The sequence below is a fragment of the Eretmochelys imbricata genome, chromosome 13, assembly GCF_965152235.1.
Source record: "Eretmochelys imbricata isolate rEreImb1 chromosome 13, rEreImb1.hap1, whole genome shotgun sequence".
Taxonomy (NCBI): Eukaryota; Metazoa; Chordata; order Testudines; family Cheloniidae; genus Eretmochelys; species Eretmochelys imbricata.
This window is the reverse complement of record NC_135584.1, coordinates 4,363,215-4,390,272: the sequence shown is the minus strand read 5'-3', so window position 1 is coordinate 4,390,272 and position 27,058 is coordinate 4,363,215. Positions and strand designations below refer to the sequence as shown.

The 27,058-nt window shown below is 37.3% G+C and overlaps 1 protein-coding gene across 6 annotated transcripts in view; it reads left to right on the top strand.

Moving 5' to 3' along the window:
* The window catches only part of ZBTB46 (zinc finger and BTB domain containing 46), a 107,841-nt gene that overhangs the window by 6,613 nt on the left and 74,170 nt on the right, over positions 1 to 27,058 (top strand). For all 6 annotated transcript variants that reach the window (XM_077832662.1, XM_077832657.1, XM_077832661.1 and 3 more), the window contains 2 exons: positions 1,548 to 1,680; positions 23,509 to 24,478. In XM_077832662.1, coding sequence (XP_077688788.1) covers positions 23,542 to 24,478 — 937 coding nt within the window. In that variant the 5' untranslated portion in view covers positions 1,548 to 1,680; positions 23,509 to 23,541. The remainder of the gene's footprint in view (positions 1 to 1,547; positions 1,681 to 23,508; positions 24,479 to 27,058) is intronic.

Genomic DNA, 27,058 nt, shown 5'->3' with positions numbered 1-27,058 from the left:
GAGCAGAGATGTGGCAGGATGAGAGCTATATATAAGCAGTATTCCTGTGGCATGGGGGTGAGGGAAGGATATGGAGAGAAGGGAGGGGAATGAATAGAGATGGGAGGACACGAGGAAATGAATTAGAAGGCAAGTACAAAGGAAATGCAGAGAGAGGAGATGAGAGGAGAAATAATAAGTAGAAAATTGTGTTCTACATTGTATTCTCACACTGAAGCATTTTGAAGTCAAGAGGTTTATAGATCATGATAACTTCTAATGTCACAAAAGACTGATTTAATTAGTGGGCTGTGAGGGAGGATGCCATCCAGACATAAGTATCAGCAGTGTTATCAAGTGGAATACAGAGGTTCTGGCTAAGTAATTTTTGTGTTTGTTTAAGTTTTGTATTGGTGTAAAAAAAAAAAAAAAAAGCCGCTTCTTTAAGTTCAGTTAGGTATTGGTTGTACTTCTTTTCATATCCTTGCTATTTTTTCAGAAGGTTCTCAGGTTGCTAAAGGGCAGCAGTTAATTTAGTGTCCTTGTGCAGTGCTTTCCTGTAACTGTGATTTGGTCTAAATGGAAGAAGGATTCAATAGGTCTGGGAATAGAACCCATGTCTCCTACAGACTTCCTGTATTGTACTGAACAGATCATTTTAATCTTTGTCAACTAAGTTGCCTTCGCAAAATCTCCATTTTAGAGAGATCTCATGGGCGGGCAGATGTTAGGTAAGACTATTGAGGTGCTTGGATGGATGGTGTAAATGAAATGCAAAGTATAACAACACCAAAGTAAATGCTTCACAATACATTTTTAAAAATTTTCACATTACCGGTGCTTACCTTGGGACGTATTGTTTGTTGAGATTATTAGGCAGCTTCCTTCACTGTAATTCTGAGTGCTAGAAGTGCGAGGTTTTTGTACTGTAGATTTTTCCTTTGCCTGATCACTGTAGTAACTGTATTCTGTTTTATTATAATATCAATGTCTTTTTAAATACCTTTCTTTGGCAGTGTATCACACTTCAGATAGAAGGAACTTCTATATAACAGAGGCCACTTCTTTAAAATTATAAAGATTCAGTTCCTGTATTGAAAGGGGCTTGGAAGCATTGAATTCAGGATTTCTTTGATGATGAGTTCTGCTGACCACATTAATTTATTAATCTAGTAATCTATTAATAGTATACAATCCTTAATTAAGACCGGAATGAGTATTTTTAGAATAATCAGTATTTTAAAATCAACTTAATAAAGTTTGCTTCCTATGCAGCTGATTTTAGACATTTTTTATGTAATTTTTCAGGAATATTTCTCTTCATGAGATGGTAAATATATTAGTATTTTGAATGATTTAACAGGTATACCAGTTTAAAGTATATGCATTCTTTCTATTATTAAATAATAACTTTTAGTTTACTTATTAGACAACTTCCAGGCTTGGCTTTTTTTAATTGTTGCCTGTAAGAACATGGAAGTCACAGTGTGTAATACCTGATTTAAAACTTACTGACTTTTACATTTCTTAAAATTAAGATTATTTTTTCTTCTCTTCTTCCTTCCCAGTTACAGGGCAGTTGATGAACCTTCCAAAGCCTGTTATCAGAAACGCTTTCCCTCTGTTCATTAAAACATGTATGGTGTACCATGACACCTCGTGGCATTTATCTTTACTAAAGAAAACAATTTTCAACTATTGGTAAGTTCTGAACACTTGAGAGAGTTGCTTTTTGGTTTGTGTGTGGTGGGGGAAAGCATTACCTTGAGGACTTTGAATTATCTTTAAATTTAAACTTAACACTGACAGTGAAGGTTAATTTGAAAACCTAACACAGAATTAAAACCTGACGTAAATTTGTTTGGCTACTGTACTGTTCCTACCTTCTGGTTTGGTCACCTTCATTAATCCTGATCGGTCTGTTATTCTCTCTGAGTGTATGAGAAGCAAGAAGAAAGAATATCACAAGACTCAAAACAGAAAAACATTTAGGGGTGATGCAAAAACAGGAAAGGTAGGAGCTTCACTGCTTTTACTGTTCCTATTCTACTCAGCCTCAGTTCTGTGAAGCCTAGAGTCCATGGTCAGGTGCAAACAAGAATTAGCAGTGACTGGCCATAACAACAGAGTGGAAATTTGTGTACTTTTGTATTTAGAAAAAACAGCTGTGGTTCCTCAAACTTTCTGAGACTTGCTGAAATAGCATGGCTTTAATATCCTGTCATTAAAGAAATTGGTATTGTTGATCTAAAAATTGATCCTCTTCTTTAAGGGAGCTAGTCTGTGACTAATAACTGTACAGAACACAGCTCTTGGAACGTGGGCATGTGAGTTTCAGAAAGTGGCTAGCCCTTTTAAGAGAGAGTGCACCTGGGACTGGGGAATATACTGAAAATTATCTTGTTATGATGGAGTTACAGCACACAAACTAAATTTAGAACAAGGTAGAGTAAAGAATTATAATTAAAACTTAAATGTCTTAAGAGTACTGAATAGCATGTTTTCTTCATAATGTTTTATAGCGGGGAGATATGTGATTCATTGTTATGTTTTACTTGTTATTCAAGAAGATGGAGTTAACAAATAAATATACTGTCATATATAAAATTAAACACCTCATCCCATTAACCCCACTTTGCCCCCCCCCCCAAAAAAAAAAAAAAAAGTGGCTGAAATAGTCATCTCTTCATCTATAAACTAAGTTCCTTATCCTGGAAACTGTACTCCATTGGCTTCAGTGGGACTACTCACACTACATAAAGTTACTCATGTGCATGATGAGTCTTTGCAAGATCAGGACCTATGTTTTGAAGAGACCTCCCAGACCTAAAATGTTTTCCTTGTCACAGCATACAGAAAATAAATCCGTGTAAAATAAATAGAAACTGCTGAATAACACCTTTTAGTGTAAAAGCTGGAATTCCTAATTTGCTTAATCTATTCTAAACTGTAAATTGGTGGAGGTGTATGAGACAGTTTCTCATAGGTAGCTAGCTCTTTAATCTTGTCTGGAATCTGAATCACCCTGTTGAGGTAAGAATTCTTTTAACAAGAATTAAAATTTAATTGTAAGGTTGTTTTAATAATCCACATAGAACAATATATTCATATACAGTCCCATACAGAATGCATGTTGTTGGACAGGCAGCATGGTTTAGAAGAATGAGCACAAATTATTATCCTAGGGTGAAATGTTGGCTTCCATTTAAGTTAGTGGGAGTTTTGCCTTAATTTCAGTGGGGCCAGGATTTTACTCTTGGTTTTGCCACGCATTGTATGGCCTTTGGTAAACCATTTAAACTCTGCTGTAATTTCTAAATGTGTAAAATGATGATATCCTCAGAGGATTATTGAAGACTAATGTGTGCAAAGGACTATGTAAGTTGTAAATATTACGTTGAATTAACCATTTTAATATTGGTCAATTCTTCTGTACACAAATCAACCATTATATGAATGTAAAAGAATTTATGTAGTGTTATCTTTTTAAATGGTGTAACTAAAAAAGAACATATACAGACACTGCTCTGTGTGTGTGAGGGAGTGGGGCACCAGTGTACCAAACAGTTTTACTTCTGTAGTCACAACCTATTAAAACTTATTGGGAAGTCTGTCTTTTGACATATAATGTGTGTGTATGTTTGGACTGTCTTGAATTTCTTTGATCTTTAAGTCTAGGAATATGGTATCATCTAATAAAATCTGGCAGTTGGTTCGATATTTGCAGGAGGGCATCCTCCCCGAAATTCTGTTGTTGACTGTTAGAGAAACTCTGAATTTTACTTCAGGTTTAAGGTTAACGTCATTGTTTTATCAATTAAATGGGACAGATTGGTGTCTTTAGGACCACAAATGTCTCTTTTTAAAACAGCATTTAGAATTAAGAGTATCTTTAAAAAATTGCAAAACAAAAATATCCTTTTCCAAGGAGTTTAAAATATGTGAACTCTAAAATTTGATTCTGTACGTTTTTAAGGGTAACACTGCTGCATAATTACCATTGTGCAATCACATGGCTTGTAGATCTTGGAATTGTGTTCATAAACTCTAGCGCCTTCTACATTGGTGGACTAGGTAGCATATTTAGTCCATCAGCTGATAGCTGGGTGTTCAACACTCGTTAGCTGTAAGGCTTGACTGAGAGAGTTTCAGAATTTGTATCACTGTTTTATTTATTTTCTTACTAATTTTAATAATTTTTTATCAGAATTGTCTTTCTCATACAAGAGTTGTAGGAATAATATACCAGTAAGATACAAACAGCTCAGAGAGCTGATATGCCTGTGCTGCTCTAGAATGTTTTATGTTCTCGACTGTTGTAGGAGAAACATGAAACCTTGAATTCTGCTTGTGACTATTAAGAGGAAAGTGGGTTTATTCTAAAATTTACTTAGATGGTAAAAACGTACACAGTTGTTTAAAAACCAATATTTTTTTCTTTAACTTTTCTTTCAGCTAACTTTTAATTAAAGAATACAAACCTGTGTGCTCCTGTTGTAAAGTTTAAACTGTTGTTGCCTAATTTATCTTGCATTTCAATCTGCCACGGAACATCATGCTGTCAGGTTTTCCCTCAAAGCCATTAAGGATAAGGGCTTGTCTTCACTATGAGCTAAATCAGCACCGCTGCAATCAATGCAGCAGGCATCGATTTCATAGAATCATATAACTGGAAGGGACCTCGAGAGGTCATCTAGTCCAGTCCCCTGCATTCAAGGCAGGACTAAGTATTATTTAGACCATCCCTGACAGGTATTTGTCTAACCTGCTCTTAAAAATCCCCAATGATGGAGATTCCACAACCTCCCTAGGCAATTTATTCCAGTGCTTAACATCTCTGACAGTTAGGAATGTCCAACCTAAGCCGCCCTTGCTGTAATTTAAGCCTATTGCTTCTTGTTCTATTTAGCAGGTCTGGTGAAAACATGATAAGTTGATGGGAGAGCTCTCTCCCCTCGCCTTCAGTACTCCACCTCCCTGAGAGGCCGAAGTTCTGTTGATGGCAGGAGAGTGTTTCCCGTTGACATAGCGTGACATAGACACCGCTGTAAGTTGATCTAAGCTATGTTGACTTAAGTTACATACCTTATGTAACTTAAATAGCATAACTTAGATAGACTTACCTTGTTATTGTAGACCAGGCCTAAATGTTCTACCATGCTTTTATTTTTGAAGTTTCTCGTTTTTCTCTGAAAACATGCCTTCACCTTCAACATTAGCCTGAACTAATAAACTAATATTTTAACAAGTTTTCAGACTTTCTGGGTTTTTGTCCATCTGATAGTGTATGGCTTACCATTTTGTAGAATCTATTTGTTGGAGCGGGAGGATTCTGGATTGGTTTCAAGAGACTCAGTTGTAGCCAGATGGCCTTTGAGGACTTGAGGCATGCTCCTAGCTCTTGACAGCCAATTTGACCAGTATTTAAGGCTTGACCATCAAGGTTTGGGAGCACAGGGTGAAATCTGTATTGATTGCTCCCACTTATTTCAGTTCTGGCTGTTGGGGTTTGAATGTGTTTTTGTTTATCTCCACCATTGCAGTAGCATGGTCTAAAGAATATAAATATTTCTGGCCCATCAGACACCTTCAGCTCTCCTCCTAGAAGAGGTTGTCTTCTAACTGTAGACTCCACTGGTGTCTAAGCTCTCATCTTTTGCCATGTTTTGAGTTTCCTGACTTAATCTGCTCCATACAGGTTGAGAGTTTGAACCTGTTCTTTGAGGTAGAGTGCTTGGAAATAGCCTGACTGAATCAGTTGACTCCCTCCCTCATCCATTGATTTGTTAGAACATGTAAATATGCCAAGGGTGTAGTTGCTAACCATTCTTGTATTGATTGAATTGGGTGTCTTTCTGTGTTCTTGGACACTGTCTATCGTAAGAATTTCTAAAAGGAAAAAATTTTCCTGCAGTAATGTCAGCTATGTCCTAATATTTTTGCAGCTTGAAATTAGTCAAAACCCAGTGCCGGAATTCAGTTGCATATTCCTCAACAGATTATGCTAATTATAGTTGCAGGCTCATTACACCATGACTATTGAGAAGAAATGGTCTTAATGGAAATGATCAACATTGAGAGGCCCAGGGCTATGACATCACCTGTTGTTTTTTATTTTACAAAGCAGTAGTTTTGAAAAGTTTCAGATTTGTTTACTTTGTCATTGTCTCATTAAGTATAAAATGCCCTTGATGCTACTTGCTATAGTTACCTTTCCTTTGAGTTTGGTAGAGTTTGTGATAGCAAAGATCTCTAAATGCAAAGCCTCCAGATGTGGGATGGTCTTGGAAAGTAGGTTTATCAATCAGTGATATTTACATTCAGCTTACATACTAGATATTCACAGCCAAATGCAATTTTAGGTCTCAGTTCTACAAAGATCAGCTTAATTTACTGGTTCCATTGAAATCAAGGCATGTGTTTGGTCTTTGCAGGATCAGGCCTAAACTTATGAAGAAGGGAATGTTTGCCCCATCACCAGTGAGAACCTCTGTATCTAAAGTTAGTGCTTGCAGATTCCTGGGGAGACAAGGATACATCTTGAGTTTTTGTGTGTGCAGAGGAAGCAGTTCTCTTTAAAGAGAAATTAGAAGCTGAAGGAAAAGGGGACAAAAGACATGCTGAACTCCCTCTGATGAATGTCTCTCCATCCTACATGTCCTAAGGATCCCTTAGTTATGAAAAGTTGTCCTATCAAATAATTTTACTTTTGTTTCACCACTGCTATTAATTGTTCTTGATACTTAAGTGGCTTATAAGCTGAACATTCTCTGCTTATGTAAAAATCTAATAAAAGTAAAACACAGCTTAAAACATGTCTTTTCATTGGAAATGAAGCCCCAAAGATCTCTGCCTTATCCATAATGTTCCTTACATTAGAAGACATTGCTTTCTAGGGGTAGAGTTTGCAGGAGTAAAAATAAAGGCAAGTACCCATTCTGGTCCTTAACTCAATGTCTTCATTCTCTCTTATTTATAGGGACAAGATTGTATATTGGAGTGCCTTCATCATACTCTTTTGCAAGTCTTATCTAGTTCTCAGTGACACTACAGGTCCAAAGGTCCAATTTGTCCTTACAACAGACATCAGTCTATATTTGAAGGAATCTGGAATTCACAATTTTGATTTTTTTTTTCCTGGCCAAAAGGACTTCGTTTCTTTAATCAAATTAAGGTTGCTTACTTCTGTCTGACAATTTGTTTAGTCAAGCCTTACATTTGTGCTTTTAAACATTGTGCAAACTGAGTGTGTTTTTGAACACCCAGTATAAACACATTTTGTTGAAAACTTGTATTGGAAGTACTCTATCATCCATCTTATCCCTAAGATTCTCTTCTGTACGTTCCCCCCCCGAAATACATCCTTACAGAAATAGTCTCTGCTTCTGGAGAGTGAGCTCTTCCATTGCTAGCTTGAGTAGCAGGAGAGTGACTGCTGGGAGTCATCGTCCATCAGTGCTTTCATTCTGCTGCTTTTTCTGACCCATTAAGTAGGTGCAGTAACCCAAGCATAGACACAATCCTCTTCTGTTTTTCTGTTTTCCGATTAATTTGTAGTAGTGTAAGAACATACCTATGCCTGGGTTCCTGTACATGTTATTTTCCCAGCATTCTCAACTAGATCCAAGTGAAATTGACAAGCATCCTGTGTCCTATTCTGCAAGTAGAAGAGTTGAAAGTGTGACCCAACCTAGCGGAGTTCGTCTGCACTGGAATTTAAAAAATGTCGGAATGCTGGGGGGTGGGGGGACTGTGGGCATGGACAGGGGATAAGGGAAATAGAAACATGGGATGCATTCATTTAATTTTACGTGGTAGAATTTTGGACTGAGTTTCAGTTCTTCCTTAATCTGTTAGCTGAATTTGTTTTATCTTGATAACTGTGAGCAACACTTGAATTTTTTTGTCTATATTCCAGTTAAGCTTTTCCCCCAGGGGAGTATGGAATGTTAGGTTGTTCTTAGTATCGTGTATAATACATACAGTAATACAGGATGGGCAGGGATGGTGTCCATAGCCTCTGTTTGCCAGAAGTTGGGAATGGATGACGGGTTGGATCACTTAATGATTATCTGTTCTGTTCATTCCCTCTGGGGCACCTGGCATTGGCCACTGTTGGAAGACAGGATACTGGGCTAGATAGACCTTTGGTCTGATCCAGTATGGCTGTTCTTATGTTATGGTAGCCTATTATTTATATGTCCTTAGTTTGTTTTTTTCACTCTCAAGGCTATGTGGTACTTAATTGTACACAGTCTAAATTGTTTGTACATTTTTTTGGTTAGTTTTTGTCCTAAAAAAAAAATCTTTCTCCTGGATCGTGCTTTGGATTGATCAAAGAAATTTGTAATCTGTGTTTTTGTTGCTGTTTTCCTTCTGAGCAAAGGAAACAAAGTACCTTTGAGGAGGCGGAAGAGTTGTTGTTTGTCTCCAAGATTTTTCTGGGGGACAGTTCTGTAGACTTACTTTACACCTAGGAAGTGTGTTCTGCCTATCTCTTTTTATTCGGGACTAAAGTGTTATATAGCAGGTTTTTTTGTACCCTTTAATTTTAATTGGGTTAAATCTTAATCTTGGGACTACTCATATCGTAATGTTGACAGGATAGTCCTATAACTATTTGCTATTTTGAAGGACTGTTCTAACTTAACTGATGATCCCTCAGTTTTGGTAAGGCTGCTGCTATATCCGGAAGGCACACCTTTATGCCTAGGTATTGATGGCGTAAAATCAACAATTTTTGAATTGCTTAGAGTGCATAGCACAGTGGAGATAAGATTAGTGCAGGGTTGTGCCCTTAAGATTCTAACTTTCAGATACTAATTCAGTCTGAAAACTAAATAATTTTTTCTCAGCTGTATTTTAAAATATCTCACATTATGATATTTGAGATAAAAAGTGTATTACTTGGGGGGAAAAACCTTACTTGGTTGAAGCAATAAATATTATCTTTGCAGTGACTGATTTAGCATTGAAATACTACTTTTGTGAAGTGTAGAAAGTTTGGTACTCTAAAGTTTAGAATTCATTGTGAAATTTAGAATAAGTGCTAAGATACTTTTTTCCATCAAAGATAATGTTGTGAAAAGTAAGATATTACAGTGGTGGCCACCTGAAACAGATGTACTTCAATGAAGTCCTCCTTCATTGTTGAACTTCCACAGGAAGTCCATTCTAATAAAACAAACAACCTCAAGTAACTGTCATTTTTACTGAGGTTTCTAGTTTTGGGTGGTATCTAATCAATTCTATATTAACGTTCAAAGAATATTTTAACAAGTGTTGGTACAATTGAAGGAGGCTACCCAATTTAGTGTTCTGAAGTCTGCAGCTTTGCTCCTGTTGTTTTATTTAGTAGATAAAGACTATTTTGTTGAGTGTGCAAAACAGTTTCTCATTTCACAAAAAGTGGATTAGAACATGTGAGCAAGATGGTCCATAAGCTTAGACTGAATGTTATTTTGTGTGTCAAATTGGGCTGTATTTTATTAACTTGTTAAAGAAGTAAACAAGACCATGCTAAGTACAGTAAATTGTTCACCAACTGATTACATTGACTTGGTTCCATTGTGTGTATCTGCAATTTACTAGAAAATTCTTGAATTTACAGTATCTGTAGAACTAGGTTCATTCTAGCAGTAATTTAGAGTCGTATTTTTAATACTTAGTTTCCGACCTAGCCTGTAAAAATGTGAGCAGTGTCATTCTGACCTATAGCTATAAATTGACATATGGCTAAGTAAAATTAAATCTGCTGAGATTTAAAAGCCCATACTTGATTTTACTATTGTGTAAGTGCATTTTTGTTTAGAAACAATCTCTATACTATTTTTGCAGTTTGTTTATTAATATGCTTTCAGTAGAATCAAATTACTATATTTGCACATTAGCTTGCGGAGAAAATATGTTCAGACTACAGTTTATTGTTTGTGTGGGGGGAGGATTTGTCAGAGTCCCTACAGATGAGCTTTCATGGTTCACTGGCCTCTTGGAAGGCACTGTTGTAGCAACCTTCCTTTATCAGAGTACCAGATTTTCCTCCCTCTGGAGGGTGTTATAGTAACTGATAGATCAATCAGAAAAGTCCTGTAGACTAGAGCAACTTTCTGTTTTGGAGATTGGGGATGCTGTCTCTGCAGTGTCCTTATTCCTTTGTTCCCTAGAAAGTGAGAGGCTGTACTTGGGGAAACTAACATGGTTGTTGGGCATATTAATGCAGAGCAGAGGTGGGATTTACCATATTTCAAAGTTCAGCCCGGTAAAATACTAAACCCTTTGAATGATATATCTAACACATGTTTTCTAAACCACTGGAAATGAGCTCTCCAAGCTATTTATCAATTAAAACTTCCTCTGTTCAGATTGGTTAGCAGAATAATTTATTCTCTTGTACCATAAAACTGGTATTAAAAAACTATAAATAGCTTGATATCCATAGTATCTGTTATATAACATTGTCAAAGTAGTAGACAATTGCAAAGCTTCTGTCTTTCTACAATGGATATTTAATTTTAGGATTACCAAAATTTGCAGCTATTTATTGGTGTATATCACCCTGACAGGATTTGAGAGAGTGCCATTTATTTACTCCTGGTTTCTTTTCGTGGGATGTAGCTTTTTGCAAATTGAAAAATAGATCCTAATGGTCAAAGATATCACTAGCTCCTGTTAATTTTTTCAAAGGCTGTCAAGCGATTAAAAAAAATTTATCGCAATGTTAATAAAATATCATTTATTTAAATATTTTGGCATTTTTCCACTTTTTCAAATACTATATATTCAGTTTCAACGCAGAATACAAAATGTACAGTGATCACTTTATTTATTTTTTATTATAAATATTTTCACTGTAAAAATAAGATAGTATTTTTCAGTTCACTTAATACAAGTACTGTAGTGCAATCACTTTATCATGAAATTTGAATTTACGAATGTCAAATTATTCACCAAAACCCCCCTGCTTTCTAAAACAAAACAATGTCAAACTTTAGAGCCTACAAGTCCACTCAGTCCTACTTCTTGTTCAGTCAATCCCTGAGACAAACAAGTTTGTTTACATGTGCAGGAGCAGGGTGGATAAAAATCAATGATTTTTTTAAAATCGGATTTAAATTGGATTTTTTGATAAAATGCTTTTTGAGGAAAAAACCTGTCTAAAGAAAGCGTTAATTAAGATACATTCTAGCTCAAAGATATCTCATCATGGAATAGGGATTATAAATTCTAATTCTATAGTATGAGACTATATTGATGTAATGTTTAAGGAAAGTTTTGTAAATGAGTTCCAATAGTTCATGGATTAGGGACCCAATCTTATGGGGTTCCAGGGGCTTCTATATAGATTATTTAGGTTAATCTTTCTATCTATCCAATGGGACTCAGTGCTCAGTCTAGAAGATGCCGTCAGAGATGCTTAGTTTTGCAGTTCTCAAACTGTGAATTTGTGTCTCCAGAGATAATATGCTGGTTAACAGCAAAAATGTTTTAAAATAAATAAATATATAGAGGTGAGAAATAACGGACCTCAACCCTATTGTCCCTCTGCAAATGTGTGTACACAGAGTCAATCCCTTACCTCTCTCTAAAAGTGCAAAGTTTCAAAAAGTTCAATGAATAGAAGATTGCTGGGGGCGGAAAAGAAGGCTGGAGATAAATGTGGGAAGGGAGGGACAGGCAGTAGAAACAAAAGTGAAACTGTTTGAGCAGCATATTCCAGAAAACTTGAGGTCTTTCTGAGTGTAGCCTTCATTGATTTGAGATCTACCATACCATTCTCTCACTAGAAGGGAAAACTATAATGGCAGCAGGCCGTAAGAGAGACCCAGTTTGGGAATAAGAACCATTCAAGAAATGTTTGCTGATGATGAAATAAAGTCACACCAGTGAACTGGTGGAAGTCACTTAAGCACTTGGATTCAGAGACAGTTGAAGTGATAATCTCACTTTTAACAGCAGTAGCTTCTTCTGATGTTGTAGAAAGAATATTTTCTTCCTTTGGACTAATTCATTCCAAATTGAGAAATCGTTTGGGACCTGAAAAAGCAGGAAAGCTTGTTTTTCTTTTCCAGATTATGAACAAACAGGAAAATGAAGGTGAAGATGACTGAGTTAGCTGCAGAAGCCAATATTTTAAGTTCCTCATGTTGACCTGGCTGATGTAGTCAATTTAATTTTTGTTTTTTTAAAAAAATATTTCATTTAACTGTTTTAGTTAAAAACAATTTTAACAAAAACAAACCTGATTTTAAAAAACTTGAATGTTTAAATTCAAAAATTCATATGTTTGTTTTGTTAAAATATTATGTTTGCTGTTGAAGAAAAAAATCCAGAATACATAGCATTATTGTTTTTAGTTAAATAAAACAATTTAAATGTCTGTCTGATAATGTTCTCTTCCTAATACAGCATGGCAAGAAAATCCTCCAATTATTGATTAACCTGTTGAATTGGAGCTAGTTCATCTCCCAGTGACTTCAATAAATATTTGCTTCAATTCCCTTCGGTAAATAAAATAACCAAATAATCATTCGTTTTCTGATATACCTGTAAAACTAATCTGAAAAGTTTTAAAAATATATCATGTGTACCTTCTAAAAATGAAACCTACATCTATCTCTGAGTTGTGAAGAATACGTATTAAGGTTATAACAACCAACAAGAATGCACGTCTGTGTAGAAATCTATGATTAAATAGAGTCTTCCTGACTAGTGATTTAAATCATGATTTAAATCAAATCCACTCTGTGCAGGAGTCAGTGCTGCCCACTTCTTGTTTACAATGTCACCTGAAAGGGAGAATAGGCGTTCACATGGCACTGTTTTAGCTGGTGTTGCAAGATATTTATGTGCCAGATGTGCTAAAGATTCATATGTCCCTTCATGCTTCAACCACCATTCCAGACGACATGCATCCATGCTGATGATGGGTTCTGCTCAATAGCGATGCAAAGCAGTGCAGACTGACGCTTGTTCGTTTTTCATCATCTGAGTTAGATGCCATCAGCAGAAAGTTGATTTTCTTTTTTGGTAGTTTGGATTCTGTATTTTCTGCATCGAAGTGTTGCTTTTTTAAGACTTCTAGAAGCATACTCCACACCTTGTCCCTCTCAGATTTTGGAGGGCACTTCAGATTCTTAAACCTTGGGTTGAGTGCGGTAGCTATCTTTAGAAATCTCATATTAGTACCTTCTTTGCATTTTGTCAAATCTGCAGTGAAAGTGTTCTGAAAACGAACAACGTGCTGGGTCAGCATCCGAGACTGCTATGAAATGAAATATATGGCAGAATGCGGGTAAAGCACAGAGCAGGAGACCTACAATTCTCCCCCAAGAAGTTCAGTTGCAAGTTTAATTAATGCATTATTTTTTTAACGAGCGTCATCAGCAGGGATCAGCATACGCTTCCGGAATGGTGGCCAAAGCATGAAGGGGCATACAAATGTTGGGCATACAAATGTTTCGTATATCTGGCGTGTAAATACCTTGCAACGCCAGCTACAAAAGTGCCATGCAAACACCTGTTCTCACTTTCAGGTGACATTGTGAATAAGAAGCAGGCAGCAGTATCTCCCGTAAATGTAAACAAACTTGTTTGTCTTAGCAAGTGGCTGAACAACAAGTAGGACTGGGTGGAGTTGTAGGCTCTAAAGTTTTACATTGTTTTGGTTTTTTGAGTGCAGTTATGTAACAAAGAAGCTACATTTGTGAGTTGCACTTTCACGATGAAGAGATTGCACTACAGTACTTGTATGAGGTGAATGCTATTTCTTTTGTTTATCATTTTTACAGTGCAACTATTTGTAATAAAAATAATATAAAATGAGCACTGTACACTTGGAATTCTGTGTTGTAATTGAAATCAATATTTTTGAAAATGTAGAAAAATATCCAAAATATTCAATAGGTATTCTGTTTAATGGCGCAATTAAAACAGCGATTAATCACGATTAATTTTTTTTGAGTTAATCGCATGGGTTAACGGCGATTAATTGACAGCCCTAATTTTTTCACTTCCTGAACCAACAGGAGACTTGTAGTCACACATCCTACACACATCTCTTGAGTTGTGGGAGAGGACCCTTGCATACCTGCTATGGGGGGAACTCTTTTGTCCTTTGGCAGCACAGTGATTCTTTGGGGAATTGCCCAAATTGCAGTATTAGTTTTAGGTATAGTTCGAGGGCTGCCCTAACCTGACTCCCATGCGCACACAAAACTCTTTAGATTGGGTGAAGTGGTGATTTAAACTCTAGCTAGCTGGCCAGTCAGGACAGGAGTTGTGGGTTGAGCTAGTAATGAAGTGGGAGCTCAGCTATTCTGTGCTGTTAATACATTCTGTGCAGCTCAAAAACTTTGCGGTGTGACTGCTGTCATGTGATGTAGGCTAATTTGAGTGCAGTTAACATGGGCTAACACTGCAATGAAGGTAAGCAGTGGGTTGGTTGTTAGTATCTTATGTAACTACCATAGGAAATTGGACAGACTGTTGTAGATGGAGGTCTGGGTTGGTGGTGCCCTACTTTTTCAACCTCGGTTCATACCACATTAATGGATATTTTATAAATGTGGTGTTGATATCTTTTTTTTTTTTTGAGGAAGCTCTGTATCTGTTAAAAGAAAAGGAGTACTTGTGGCACCTTAGAGACTAACAAATTTATTTGAGCATAAGCTTTCGTGAGCTACAGCTCGCTTCATCGGATGCATAAGGTGGAAAATACAGTGGGGAGATTTTATATAAACAGAGAACATAAAACAATGGGTTTTACCATACAGACTGTAACAAGAGTGATCAGGAAAGGTGAGCTATTACCAGCAGGAGAACCGGGGGGTGGGGGGAGATAAGGAGGGGCACCTTTTGTAGTGATAATCAAGGTGGGCCATTTCCAGCAGTTGACAAGAACAGTAGGAGGGGAAATAACAAGGGGAAATAGTTTTACTTTGTGTAATGACCCATCCACTCTCAGGCTTTATTCAAGCCTAAGTTAATTGTATTCAGTTGGCAAATTAATTTCAATTCAGCAGTCTCTCATTGGAGTCTGGTTTTGAAGATTTTTTTTGTTGAAGAATTGCCACCTTTAGGTCTGTAATCGAGTGACCAAAGAAATTGGAGTGTTCTCCAACTGGTTTTTGAATGTTATAATTCTTGACATCTGATTTGTGTCCCTTTATTCTTTTACGTGGAGACTGTCTGGTTTGGCCAATGTACATGGCAGAGGGGCATTGCTGGCACATGATGGCATATATTACATTGGTAGATGTGCAGGTGAACAAGCCTCTGATAGTGTGGCTGATGTGATTAGGCCCTATCATGGTGTCCCCTGAATAGATATGTGGACACAGTTGGCAACGGGCTTTGTTGCAAGGATAGGTTCCTGGGTTAGTGTTTTTGGTGTGTGGTTGCTGGAGAGTATTTCCTTCAGGTTGGGGGGCTGTCTGTAAGCAAGGACTAGCCTGTCTCCCAAGATCTGTGAGAGTGATGGGTCGTCCTTCAGGATAGGTTGTAGATCCTTGATGATGCGCTGGAGAGGTTTTAGTTGGGGGCTGAAGGTGATGGCTAGTGGCATTCTGTTATTTTCTTTGTTGGGCCTGTCCTGTAGTAGGTAACTTCTGGGTACTCTTCTGGCTCTGTGTATATAAAATCTCCCCACTGTATTTTCTACTGTATGCATCCGATGAAGTGAACTGTAGCTCACGAAAGCTTATGCTCAGATAAATTTGTTAGTCTCTAAGGTGTCGCAAGTACTCCTTTTCTTTTTGCGGATACAGACTAACACGGCTGCCGCTCTGAAATCTGTATCTGTTGTGACCCCAATGAATACTTTCCAAGTAGGAAACTATACAGCACTTTAAACTTGGATACATTCTGTTTGAAGTTTTTCCTAAAGGCTGGAAATTTCCATGTGATAGTTGTGTATTGGAAATGGGTTGTGTAAAGTAAAATTCAGTGGAATTAAGGAGGAATACACAGCAATGCTCAGATAGAATTTATGAAACTAAAATTTTAGTGACATCACATGACATACTGGTGAAAGGATCTGGATAGACGCATTACCCAAGAGAAATGGGATTTGATCTGGAAAAGAGGATCAGCAATCTCAATCTGAGATTTAGATTAAGATGTTTTTTCAAGGGTACCTAACATTGGTCAGGTTAATATATATAGAGAGCGGGGCGGGGGGGGAGGGGGGGGACTGAATGGCGATAAGTGCTGAAGAAATTGTGGAGTGAGTGGAGATTTGTGCATATATGGTGGACATGTCCAGTCATTAGAGAGTATTTGGATGCAGCTTATTACACTACCACAATTGTTGGATATTTATTACCAAATGATTCTTTGGTAATCCTCCTGGGCTTTCTAGCAGAAATGGTCACACACAAGGAAGTGAAGAATTAATCTCTCATCTGCTAGTAGCTGCAAGGCTACTGGTAGCCTTGGAAAAAGATAAATAGTCCAACACTAGAGGAATCATTCAAAAATGTGGGAGGTGATGGTTATGGAACAATTGACACACCAATTGTGTACCCAACAATATAGACGGAGGACAAATAGTTACTTAGCTATTTGGTTACCATTTATTCAGTACCAGGAGTATACTCACTTGCCAAAAAAAAGTTACTTTCCAATTTTTTCGAATATTAACAATTGATAGATCTGTCTGTTTTTGTTAAATGTGTAATCAGACGTTTCACTCAGTTTTATAAAATCACCAAAACATCATGTTATAAAGTAGTATGAAGATGCTCACTCTGTAATATGGTAAAACCTTATTTAATCATCAGATCTCTATTTTATTACTGTAAGTTTCTCGAAAGCTCATTGTTGTAATGGTTGTTTTGTCTCCTGATATTTACATGGCAAGGATTTGTAAACAGGTTAACTTCCTAAATAAATATAGTTTCAGAAAATATTTTTAATGACATCAGTAATTATATAAGTAGATAATACTGTTGTGTGATGAGTGAAATATTGGTAACAGAATGTGTCTGCCAAAAAAGCCAGTACAGCTCTTACTTACATTTTGCTTTCGATAACGGTGCAGACTGTTCTGATCCAAAACTAGAACTTGTCTGTTCTTGGTATTCTATTTTTTGACTGAGATATAGGCTAAATCTTAAATCATGTACTCTCTCCAAACTCAGCAACTCTTCATACTTCTCACATCCTTTCTTTAAAGGCTGCTTCCTTATGTGTTTTTGGGTATCTTGACATGAAGCTAGATATACTAAAGTTTGGTTATAGATGGATCCTGTTTGTAAAATGAGGCTTTAATCTCTGATAACCAAAGACTGTGTGTGCGCTTAACTTTGTTACATACTGACTTTCGTGGGACTACTAACAATGTGTAAAGTTATGCACACATGCAAGTATTTGAAATTTGGGACAAAATTATAAAAAGTAAGACATCTTTGAAATATGCAGGATACAAGTAAAGGCTTAGTGAAGAATAAATGAATGATGACTTCATATGGATGACTTCATATTAAACAAAAATAGATACATTTTCAAGAGTCTTACTAACATTAGACTTTGGAGAATTAAAGCATGTCAGAGAGATCGGTAGAGGACTGTGTGTGTGTGTGAGAGAGAGACAGAGATGTGGAGACAATAGAGTAAATGTTTCAAAATATAGAACTAAAACCCCTCATGAAGCAAAGTTAGAGTAATGCTAATCCATACACTTTATAGTAAAACTTTCAAGTTTGTTAATTTGAGACCTGAATTTTAATACCCCGATGCCATGTTTCTTTAATTTTGTTAATCTATTAATGACTCTATTATAGTTAGTGAAATCATTCCAGAAGTTGTCACTTATTTATTATTTTATTTTTTGAAATCTTTCATCTGTGTTAGTAGAAATGTATTTGGCACATGTATGACTTCATCTAGTAAATATTTTCATTTAAAAAAACCTGTCATTTTCTTCAAAACTAGGACTTTTCATATTAAATATTTCTATTTAACTCTTTCAGAAGCCACATTACATTTAAATACTAACAGGAACTCCGGCCTAAATAATCCAATCTGAGTTAATTGAAATCTTATTCAGAGTATTAAAAAGAGCTTTCATAAGCTCACATTTTAATATTTTTGTCTATGTAATGATCCATTTTTATAAAATTGACTTCTACTCCCCAGTTTATTTTTCTTTAGTCTCAGGTGCTTCCATTAGTAGTTGGAGGGGCTACATTTCTATAGAACTCCTTCCATTATTTCTCATAAATAGCTATATCTAATCACAAAGTAGGGTAGAAAACCAAAACCACAAAGTAGTGTGTAAAACTGGAACACGGGAGAGGAGGATTTTGAAGCTTACTGAATTAACTACTAGCAAATTGCCTTAAATTTAACTTGTGCTAATTCCCTACTGGTCCTTGACATAAAACGGATGCTCTAGTTTGACATGGGTAGACAAAAAACTAACTAACTCTTCTGAATTTGAGGCATATTTAATTTCTCAACCAAAGACCTCTTATATAAAAAGTACAATGATGTTATAAAAGGTGAATGTGGAACAAAGCATATAAGGTGACAGGTTCTGTGACACACAGATCAAGTAATTTATAACTGTTTCTCTCAGATTGGAAGATGTTGAACTTCACTAGTCAAACTGAACACAAATATTCTTATTATTGCGCACAAATTTGAAGGTGACAGATAATGTGGAATTCTCTTGTTGCGATAGCCACTAGTCTTCACAAATAGTAGTTTCATCACCTTGCTAATTGATGGCAGAAAGTATTTTTTTGTGTCCTCCTGGCTTTCAGTCTCCAGACTCTCTTCAGTTTAGGGAGGCAGGAATGAGAAATTCAGTCTCTTTCCAGTAGTGAGGTGTTCTCTTTTTCTTTTGTAGCTATTCTGCCAGTTTCAGATTTACTGTTGAGTGATTTTTGTTAGTCTCCAAGCTAGCATGCTCCCCTTCCCTCAAGTAGATGAATCTAAGAACCCAAAGACTAGAAAATTCTCAACATGCAGTACATTTTTGCATCAAACATGAGCAACTTGTCTTCATTTTCAAGGATCTTCATGGCCTGTCTCCACCCTACCTGTCATGTCATTCTCTATTGAGAAGTTGACTCCCGCCTCTGATTGGTTGCTGATGCTACCCTCCATTGCCTACTTATTAAACTTTTAAACAAGCACTTTCATGTTTTCTCCTGTGCTGTCCATCACGCTTGAGGAGTGCCCCCATAAACATCTGCAAAGTTATCGAATGATGCTCCTTCAAAACTGTCCTTAAACTTTTATTTTTCCATGATACCTAGAAAAAGTTGATAGCACATCAGTGGTCTAACTGCTGGGGCCATTGTCTGTTATGCTGACCAATATTGTCTCATTGTTTTGTTTTACTCTATTTTGTCTATTGTGTTATCCTTAGATTGTAACCTGTGTGGGACAGGTCTTTTTGTTCGTGTTTGTTCTACCACAGTGGGATGTTGGTCCATGACTAAGGCTTTTAGGTGCTACAGTAATAAAACTACAGTGCTTTTGCAGTAAGCCACCTTTCATGGTCCTGCAGAGTCTCATTTCCAGTACTCTTACCACTCTTATACTTAATATTTTAGTAGAGCATGAACTCAGAGCAGAATAATTGAGAGCCCCCACTTTCTTTGGGTCAGTCCACACTCCAAACTGGTTTTAGTTCTCATGCAGTCTGCCTCTATCGTGTCTGACAATGCCACAGCTACTTACTGCCAGCCCTCCTCCTCAAGATACCTGGCAGATTTGCATGGCCTACGTTCCAAAGAGCCTGCCCCATAGGGAAGCATTTTGGGGGAGAGTCCAGAGTTTCACCCCCCAAATGTATCCTCCAGCCTTCTGCTTCCTCTTTAGTGCCCTTAGAAATATGGGCAAGCAAACTAGGATCATCCAACTCTTGCCCTTCTTTGGTTAGTGATTCTTTCATCCTGCCCAGAGGCTGCATCTTCTGCCAAGGTCTTGGTGAGTGGGAAGGAAGGTGATACTTGGTCCTTTATTGCTATGCTCTAGAATCTAGTAAGAATATACTGAACAGGAAATAGCCAAATCCAGTGAGAAGCTCTCCTCATCCAGTGAGGCTAGCAAGTGCTCTGTCCGTAAGGACAAGGCTAGTAAAGATTGATTCAGGTTAGCTCCAGGGGCTCAGTCTCAAAAGGATCTAGTTAAAGAAGCCCTGCTTGAATTTAAAACAAACAAACAAACAAAAAAACCTAAGAAAGGCACCAGGAGATTCACATCACAAGCTTGCACAGATTCCTTTATCCTAGCCATCTTCAGTCTAGACACTTACACTGATTTCATCACTGTGGTACAAATGGCTTTTCTCTGTTGGAAGATAACTAGTAATGAGATGTATATCCAGAAGGCAGACAACACACAAAGAAAAAACATACATATAGTCAAAATAAGCTGAGGGAAACACAAGTAGTGGCAGAGGTCTTCCTTATCAAATGCTAAGGAAATTCTCTGAACTTCAGATGGAAGGCATTGAAGAAGAAACCCACAAAAGGCTGTTGCTGCCTAAATTCTTCAAGATGGATGAAAATGTTGCTAAATATGCTTGATATTATCCATAGCAAAATGAGGAACAGTAACTCCAAGGGGAGCCTGTTTCCAACCAAGTCCAAGAAGTTGCTCCTTTTCATGTAAACTTTCATGTTGGAATGAGAACACCAAAAGGAAAGAAGACAAATATATAAAAAACCTGTTCACTTCATAACTGAGATTTCTTGCATCTTCCTTTGAATGAATGCATGGATGATGGACCACTCATCTGATCCTATATGGTGGTTCCAATTTCCCAAAGGCAAAAAGACTTCTACAGCCTCTAAAAGTAGATGCACTAGTGGCTTCTTTAATCAAAAATACTGTCCTTCCATCTGAGAAGGGGGCTTTCAGGAGCCCACTGGTGCAAAATTATGGAGCTGTGGCAGTCAAATCCTCAATCACAGTATTTTTAACAATTTTTTCCTTTCAAGTCCAAACATTGGAAGAAATGATTTTCAAATGTTCTCTCACTTTGGTGAGAGAAGACTGTCTGTCTGTCTGATGCTTGTATAGGGTCTTAAGGCTATGTCTACGCTACCCCTGGATCGATGCTCCGGTGATCAGTGCACAGGGGGTCAATTTAGTGGGTCTACTGAAGACCCGCTAACTCAATGGCAGTTCACTGTCTGGTCGACCCCGGTACTCCACTGGGAACAAGAGGAGCAAGATAAGTCAACGGGAGAGTGTCTCCCGTCTACCCCTAAGTCGACCTAAGCTACGTCAACTCCAGCTATGTTCTTCACGTAGCTGGAGTTGTGAAACTTAAGTTGACTTACCGCAGTAGTGTAGACGTGGGCTAAGATTTGTGGCATGGGTAATGGCTTCCAGTGCAATCTTCAGGACACCTATATCCTGAGGACCACTGGTTGAACCTGGAAATTTACCTGCAGTGATGTCATCCAGATATTCTGCAGGTACATAGCATCAGCCTCTTCTAATTTGCACCAAAAAGTCTAGCCCTCTTATGGGGTTTGTTTTCCCTGGTACTTCTTTAAAAGAGCTTCTGGTTACTCCCAAGGAAGAGGATAGATATTCCCAAGGAGGAAAATCTAGGGCTTACTCCATCTGGAATTTAAACACCAAAAATAACACATGGCTACCAGTTCTACCTGTCCAAGGATTCCTCCTCCCTTGGAAGAGGCTACTGTTTTCAACTGTCACTGGTCAAAGAAGATACTATGCCATGGAATTTTCACATTCCTGTGGAGACCGTTATCTTCTTGCAGACCTCAAGGAACTTCTGCAGACAGAGCAATGTGTGAAACAGTAGCTCACCTTCTGAAGTTTGAAGTCATCAGAGAGGTCCCTCAAATGGAGAGGTCTTACAGCATACTATTGATCTTCTTTTTTTTCTCTCTCTCCTTTTTTTCCTGAAGATTTTGGGTTCAGATTCTGTCACTCTAAGACAGAGGTGACTTATTTAATGCTATATGGAAACCATATGTGGACTATGTTCATGCTGATATTGGAGTATTTAAAAATAATAATTAAATAGTAGTTTATCACTTCACTTGTGAATTTGATCCTACTTGCGTTATGGAAAAAATGTTAACCTTAACACATCTTGTTTTATGAATTTCTTTAGAAGAAACAAGTTAGAACATTTAGCAGCTTTAAGAGGGAAGACTTCTGCTGGCGGTTAAAAAAAAAACAACAACAAAACAAAACTATACATTTAAATTAAAGATTGTCAGGGAATATATATTGATGTTGGCAATGCTAGTAGCGTCATCCAGGCTTGGCAGGAATCTGCTGTAAGGGTCTTCTGAATTGGTGGGTAAAAGTCCAAGTCTGATGCAAAAGTTACTGTTTTGGAAGTCAGAGAATCCTTACTATGCATACATCCACAGTATTTGGTGAACAAATAGTGTTTTAGGGGCCCTTGATTGAAAAAAGGGTGATTATATAGAGACTAAATCAAATCCATTCCATTCAAAAAGTATGCCTGGCAAATAAATTTATCGTGACACTAAAAATGGTAAAGACTAACATGGCTGCTACTCTGAAACCTGTAAAAATGTTTTGATCGTAAATAGAAAACGAGTTAAAGTTCAGGTGAAATTAACTTCATAGTCTTTATACATTAAAACTTTACTTGATTGAGTGGGGATTTAAAATTTTCCGAAATGTGGTTTCAGATCTGATTTTTCTCTGACACTGTAACGGCATTATAGCCCCAAAGCAACAATATAGCAAAGTAAATGGCTGGTTTCAATTGACTTTTACTGTTTGAGGATTTAGAGTATTTAGCGTCCTATACATAAGTTGGGCTTTTCCCCCCTAAGGAAATACTACCGCTACAGGATACTATTCAGTGGTTTGCATCCATTAGCATAGTTTCAACTCTAGTTCTTATTTATCAAGTCTTAAATGATAAAAACTGACAGGTATTTTACCAGGACCATTTCAGTAACACAAAGCTTGTCTACAGCACTAACATGTTGCACATTAATTGGACCATGTTGACTGCTGGTGTGCACTAAAGATTCCCTAGTGTTCTCTGACTTAGTGCTGCTTGAAACAGTACTATGTTAAAGCACACTAGGGAACCTTTAGTGCACACCAGCAGGGTATTCACGCAACAATTAATGCAAAACATGTTACTGCACTTTAGAAATCATAGCTCCCATAGTGTGCATTATCCCACTGTGTGTACAAGCCCTTACTGACAAGCTTTTTCACCGTAATCCTGTGTTAATTTAAAGTATAATCAGTGGTACATGTAAAATAATGTCTGAGATGTTCCTGTATATTAGGGAGTTGAACTTCCACTCTGATTTCTCTTAATAATGTGAATTATTTGAATACTAGCATCATGGTTAAGATTAATCACATAAGGAACACACAATCTGTGCTAGGAAATAATTTTTGTTTTATGATGACAAGATAATCCTCGAAGAGCATTTAGTGTGGTGCAGTTTCAGTTCCTTTCACCAGTGCTATTGACAAAATACATTTTTACATTTGTTTTGCATTTTGAGGTAATGCTTTCCTTTCTCCCTCCAGAGTCTGTGGACGAGGAAACACAAAGATTCCCAAATGAATAACCGAAAGGAAGATATGGAGATTGCCTCCCATTACCGTCATCTGCTTCGTGAGCTCAATGAGCAGAGACAGCATGGCATCCTCTGTGATGTTTGCATTATAGTGGAGGGGAAGATCTTTAAGGCTCACAAAAATGTCCTGCTCGGGAGCAGCCGCTACTTCAAGACTCTTTACTGCCAGGTGCAGAAGACATCTGACCAGGCCACAGTCACTCATTTAGACATTGTAACTGCACAGGGCTTTAAAGCCATCATTGACTTCATGTATTCTGCACACTTAGCACTGACGAGCAGAAATGTCATTGAGGTGATGTCAGCTGCTAGCTATCTCCAGATGACTGATATTGTACAAGCTTGTCACAATTTCATAAAGGCAGCTCTTGACATAAGTATAAAGTCTGATGCCTCAGATGATCTTGTTGATTATGAACTTGGGGCCGCTTCCAGCAGTAGTACAGATGCTTTGATTTCAGCAGTGGTGGCTGGTAGGAGTATTTCTCCGTGGTTAGCTCGACGAACAAGTCCCGCGAACTCTTCTGGAGATTCGGCCATTGCTAGCTGTCATGAAGGAGGGAGCAGTTATGGAAAAGAGGATCAGGAACCAAAAACAGATAGCCATGATGACATTTCATCCCAGTCTCTTTGGTCCAGTGACATGGGCTATGGGTCTTTGCGTATCAAAGAGGAGCAAATTTCACCATCTCACTATGGAGGGAATGAATTGCGTTCTGCCAAGGATAGTGCAATACAGAATACTTTCTCAGAACAAGGAGCAGGGGATGGCTGGCAACCCACTGGACGCAGAAAGAACAGAAAAAATAAAGAAACTGTGCGTCATATTACACAGCAAGTAGAGACTGACAGCAGGGCAAGCTCTCCAGTGCCATCTTTTTTATCTGCCTCAGGATGGCCATACAACAGTCGTGACCCAAGTAAGGTTTTGTTTTGGTTTTTTTTCTTTTGATTTTCAGCAATGAGCAGCTGTAGTAATGCAAATATAGATAGTATTTTGCTTATAGCACACTTCTCATTCACTGAAATAAAAATATTATGAACTTCTGGGGATTGATAATGGAATATAGAACCTTTATATCTTTAGGTTATTTATCCAAACTTATCCCTGGATAGTAGAGAACTGAAGTCATAGTCATCTCATAGGTATTAATTTGCGAATAAAATAGTGGCTTAAGTCAGGTCCTTGATGTACAATTGTCTGTCACCAAAACTGCCATTCTTACTAGCGGTGTTGGTAAAGGATTGAAACGGGACTTGACCACCTGCTAGATTAATCATTTCAGGTCAGGGTTGAGGAGCACTGGTTGTATAGAGCAAGGAGTCTTTTTTAATTGCTACTGCATGTGCTCTAATCTCTGCATCTTAATGAGACTACTGTTTCTAACACTGCCTTCTGGTATCTACAGGAGCGCCAATTTCACTCATATGGCCTGCTTAGATCACTCCTCAATGGAGGAACAGCTATGGTGTTGACAGAGGGGGCGATTAAGGACAACATAGCATCCATGTTCCTCCTTAATCAAATGTCAGCCAAGTGTTTAGTGGCTTTAAGAATGGAATCCTCATGTCATTTCATGGTTTAGACCATCTATTGGTTTATTATGAATATCTGCAGTCTTTCAGATGAGCAGGTTTAAATGCATTGCAAGGGAGACAAATACACTCTTCGCCTCTTGAATTTTCATCAGTGTTTTTCTTTTAAAATAATATGAAAATTGTCCAGCTGCATTCACTTTATCCACCAATTATTTAGGTTTAAGAATAAATATTTGCCTGTCAAAGTTATGGCTGAGATTTTCAAAGGAGCCTGAGCGTGTTAAGTGCCCAACTGCAGTTGAATTTCAATGAGTACAAGGTGCTCAACTCCCTTGGCCTTCTTTGGAAATCCCAGCCTGTCATGAGTTATTAACAAAATCTGTTACGGCATGCTGGTACATAAAGTCAGGAAAGGGGGGAGAGGGGTGTGTGGGTGTGTGTGTGCGTGTGTATGAGAGAGAGAGAGAGAGGTGTAATGTGTAAAGTAAATACGTTTATGTGTTTTCATATATCTTGTAAGAAACAGAATTATAATTTTAGGGAAAAAATCTACATAATTGATCCTATTTGAAGTTGAAGGGCAGTATTAGTGAAATATTTCTGGTCTGGAATTTGAATGTTAAATGTCATGGAAAGTCAAATTAGATGGAATGGATAACAGTCTAGAAATACTTTTGGATTTATTTTGTTGCGTGCAGCAACAAGCTTGCATATAATTTTGATCGTCCTTACTGGTTAATGATAAAAACCTAAACAATTTTAATTTAAAACCAACAATGCCAAATGATACTGGCTTATAATGAATTTTGGATTTATAGTTCTCAAACTTCAGGGTATTCTTGAATAAAGCCTGTTGTTCCCAGTTAAGTGCCTATGATGCTGTTCAAGCATAAGTGTTTCTGGCTTGCGCACCACCCCATAAAAACCACTCAAGCAATTTATATTATTCACACTGTGGACATTTTTGGACTGGTTTATAGAGTAAAATACAAGTATGCTGGAATGGCTGCAAAAATGGAACTGAAAAACTAATTGCAGGGATATGTTCGAGGATTGTTTTAAAAATATAGTTTCTTAAAACATATATCAGATATATTCAGTGGCATAATACAAGAGATTCTGCTGTTGGAATTAATAGGGTCTGTGTCACTGAGTACCTAATGATTAAGGTACTGAACAGTATTAACATGAAAATGGTCACAAAAACACCCCACCCCCACCCAAAAGAGACTTCCAGTGTTGATTCAGTGCAGTCCTCAGACATCTGCTTCAGTGGACACTATCAAATAGTTTAGAGTGGCCTTAAATCTACGTTTTATGTGTTAAAACTAGGGCTGTCAAGCGATTAAAAAAATTAACTGCAATTAATCACGCTGTTAAACAATAGAATACCATTTATTTAAATATTTTTGAATGTTTTCTACATTTTCAAATATATTGATTTCGTTTACAACACAGAATACAAAGTGTACAGTGCTCACTTTATATTTTTTACAAATATTGGCACTGTAAAAAACAATAGTATTTTACAATTCACTTAATACAAGTATTGTAGTGCAATCTCTTTATCATGAAAATTGAACTTACAAATATAGAATTATGTACAAAAAAAACTGCATTCAAAAATAAAACAATGTAAAACTTTAGAGCCTACAAGTCCTCTCATTCGTACTTCTTGTTCAGCCAATCGCTCAGACAAACAAGTTTGGTTACAATTTGCAGGAGATTATGCTGCCTCCTCCTTGTTTACAGTGTCACCTGAAAGTGAGAACTGGCATTTGCATGGCACAGTTGTAGTCGCCCTCACAAGATATTTATGTGCCAGATGCCCTAAAAATTCATATGTCCCTTCATGCTTCAGCCACCATTCCAGAGGACTTGCACCCATGCTGATGACAAGTTCTGCTCCATAACGATCCAAAGTGAAGTGATCCCATGCATGTTGATTTTTATCATACGAG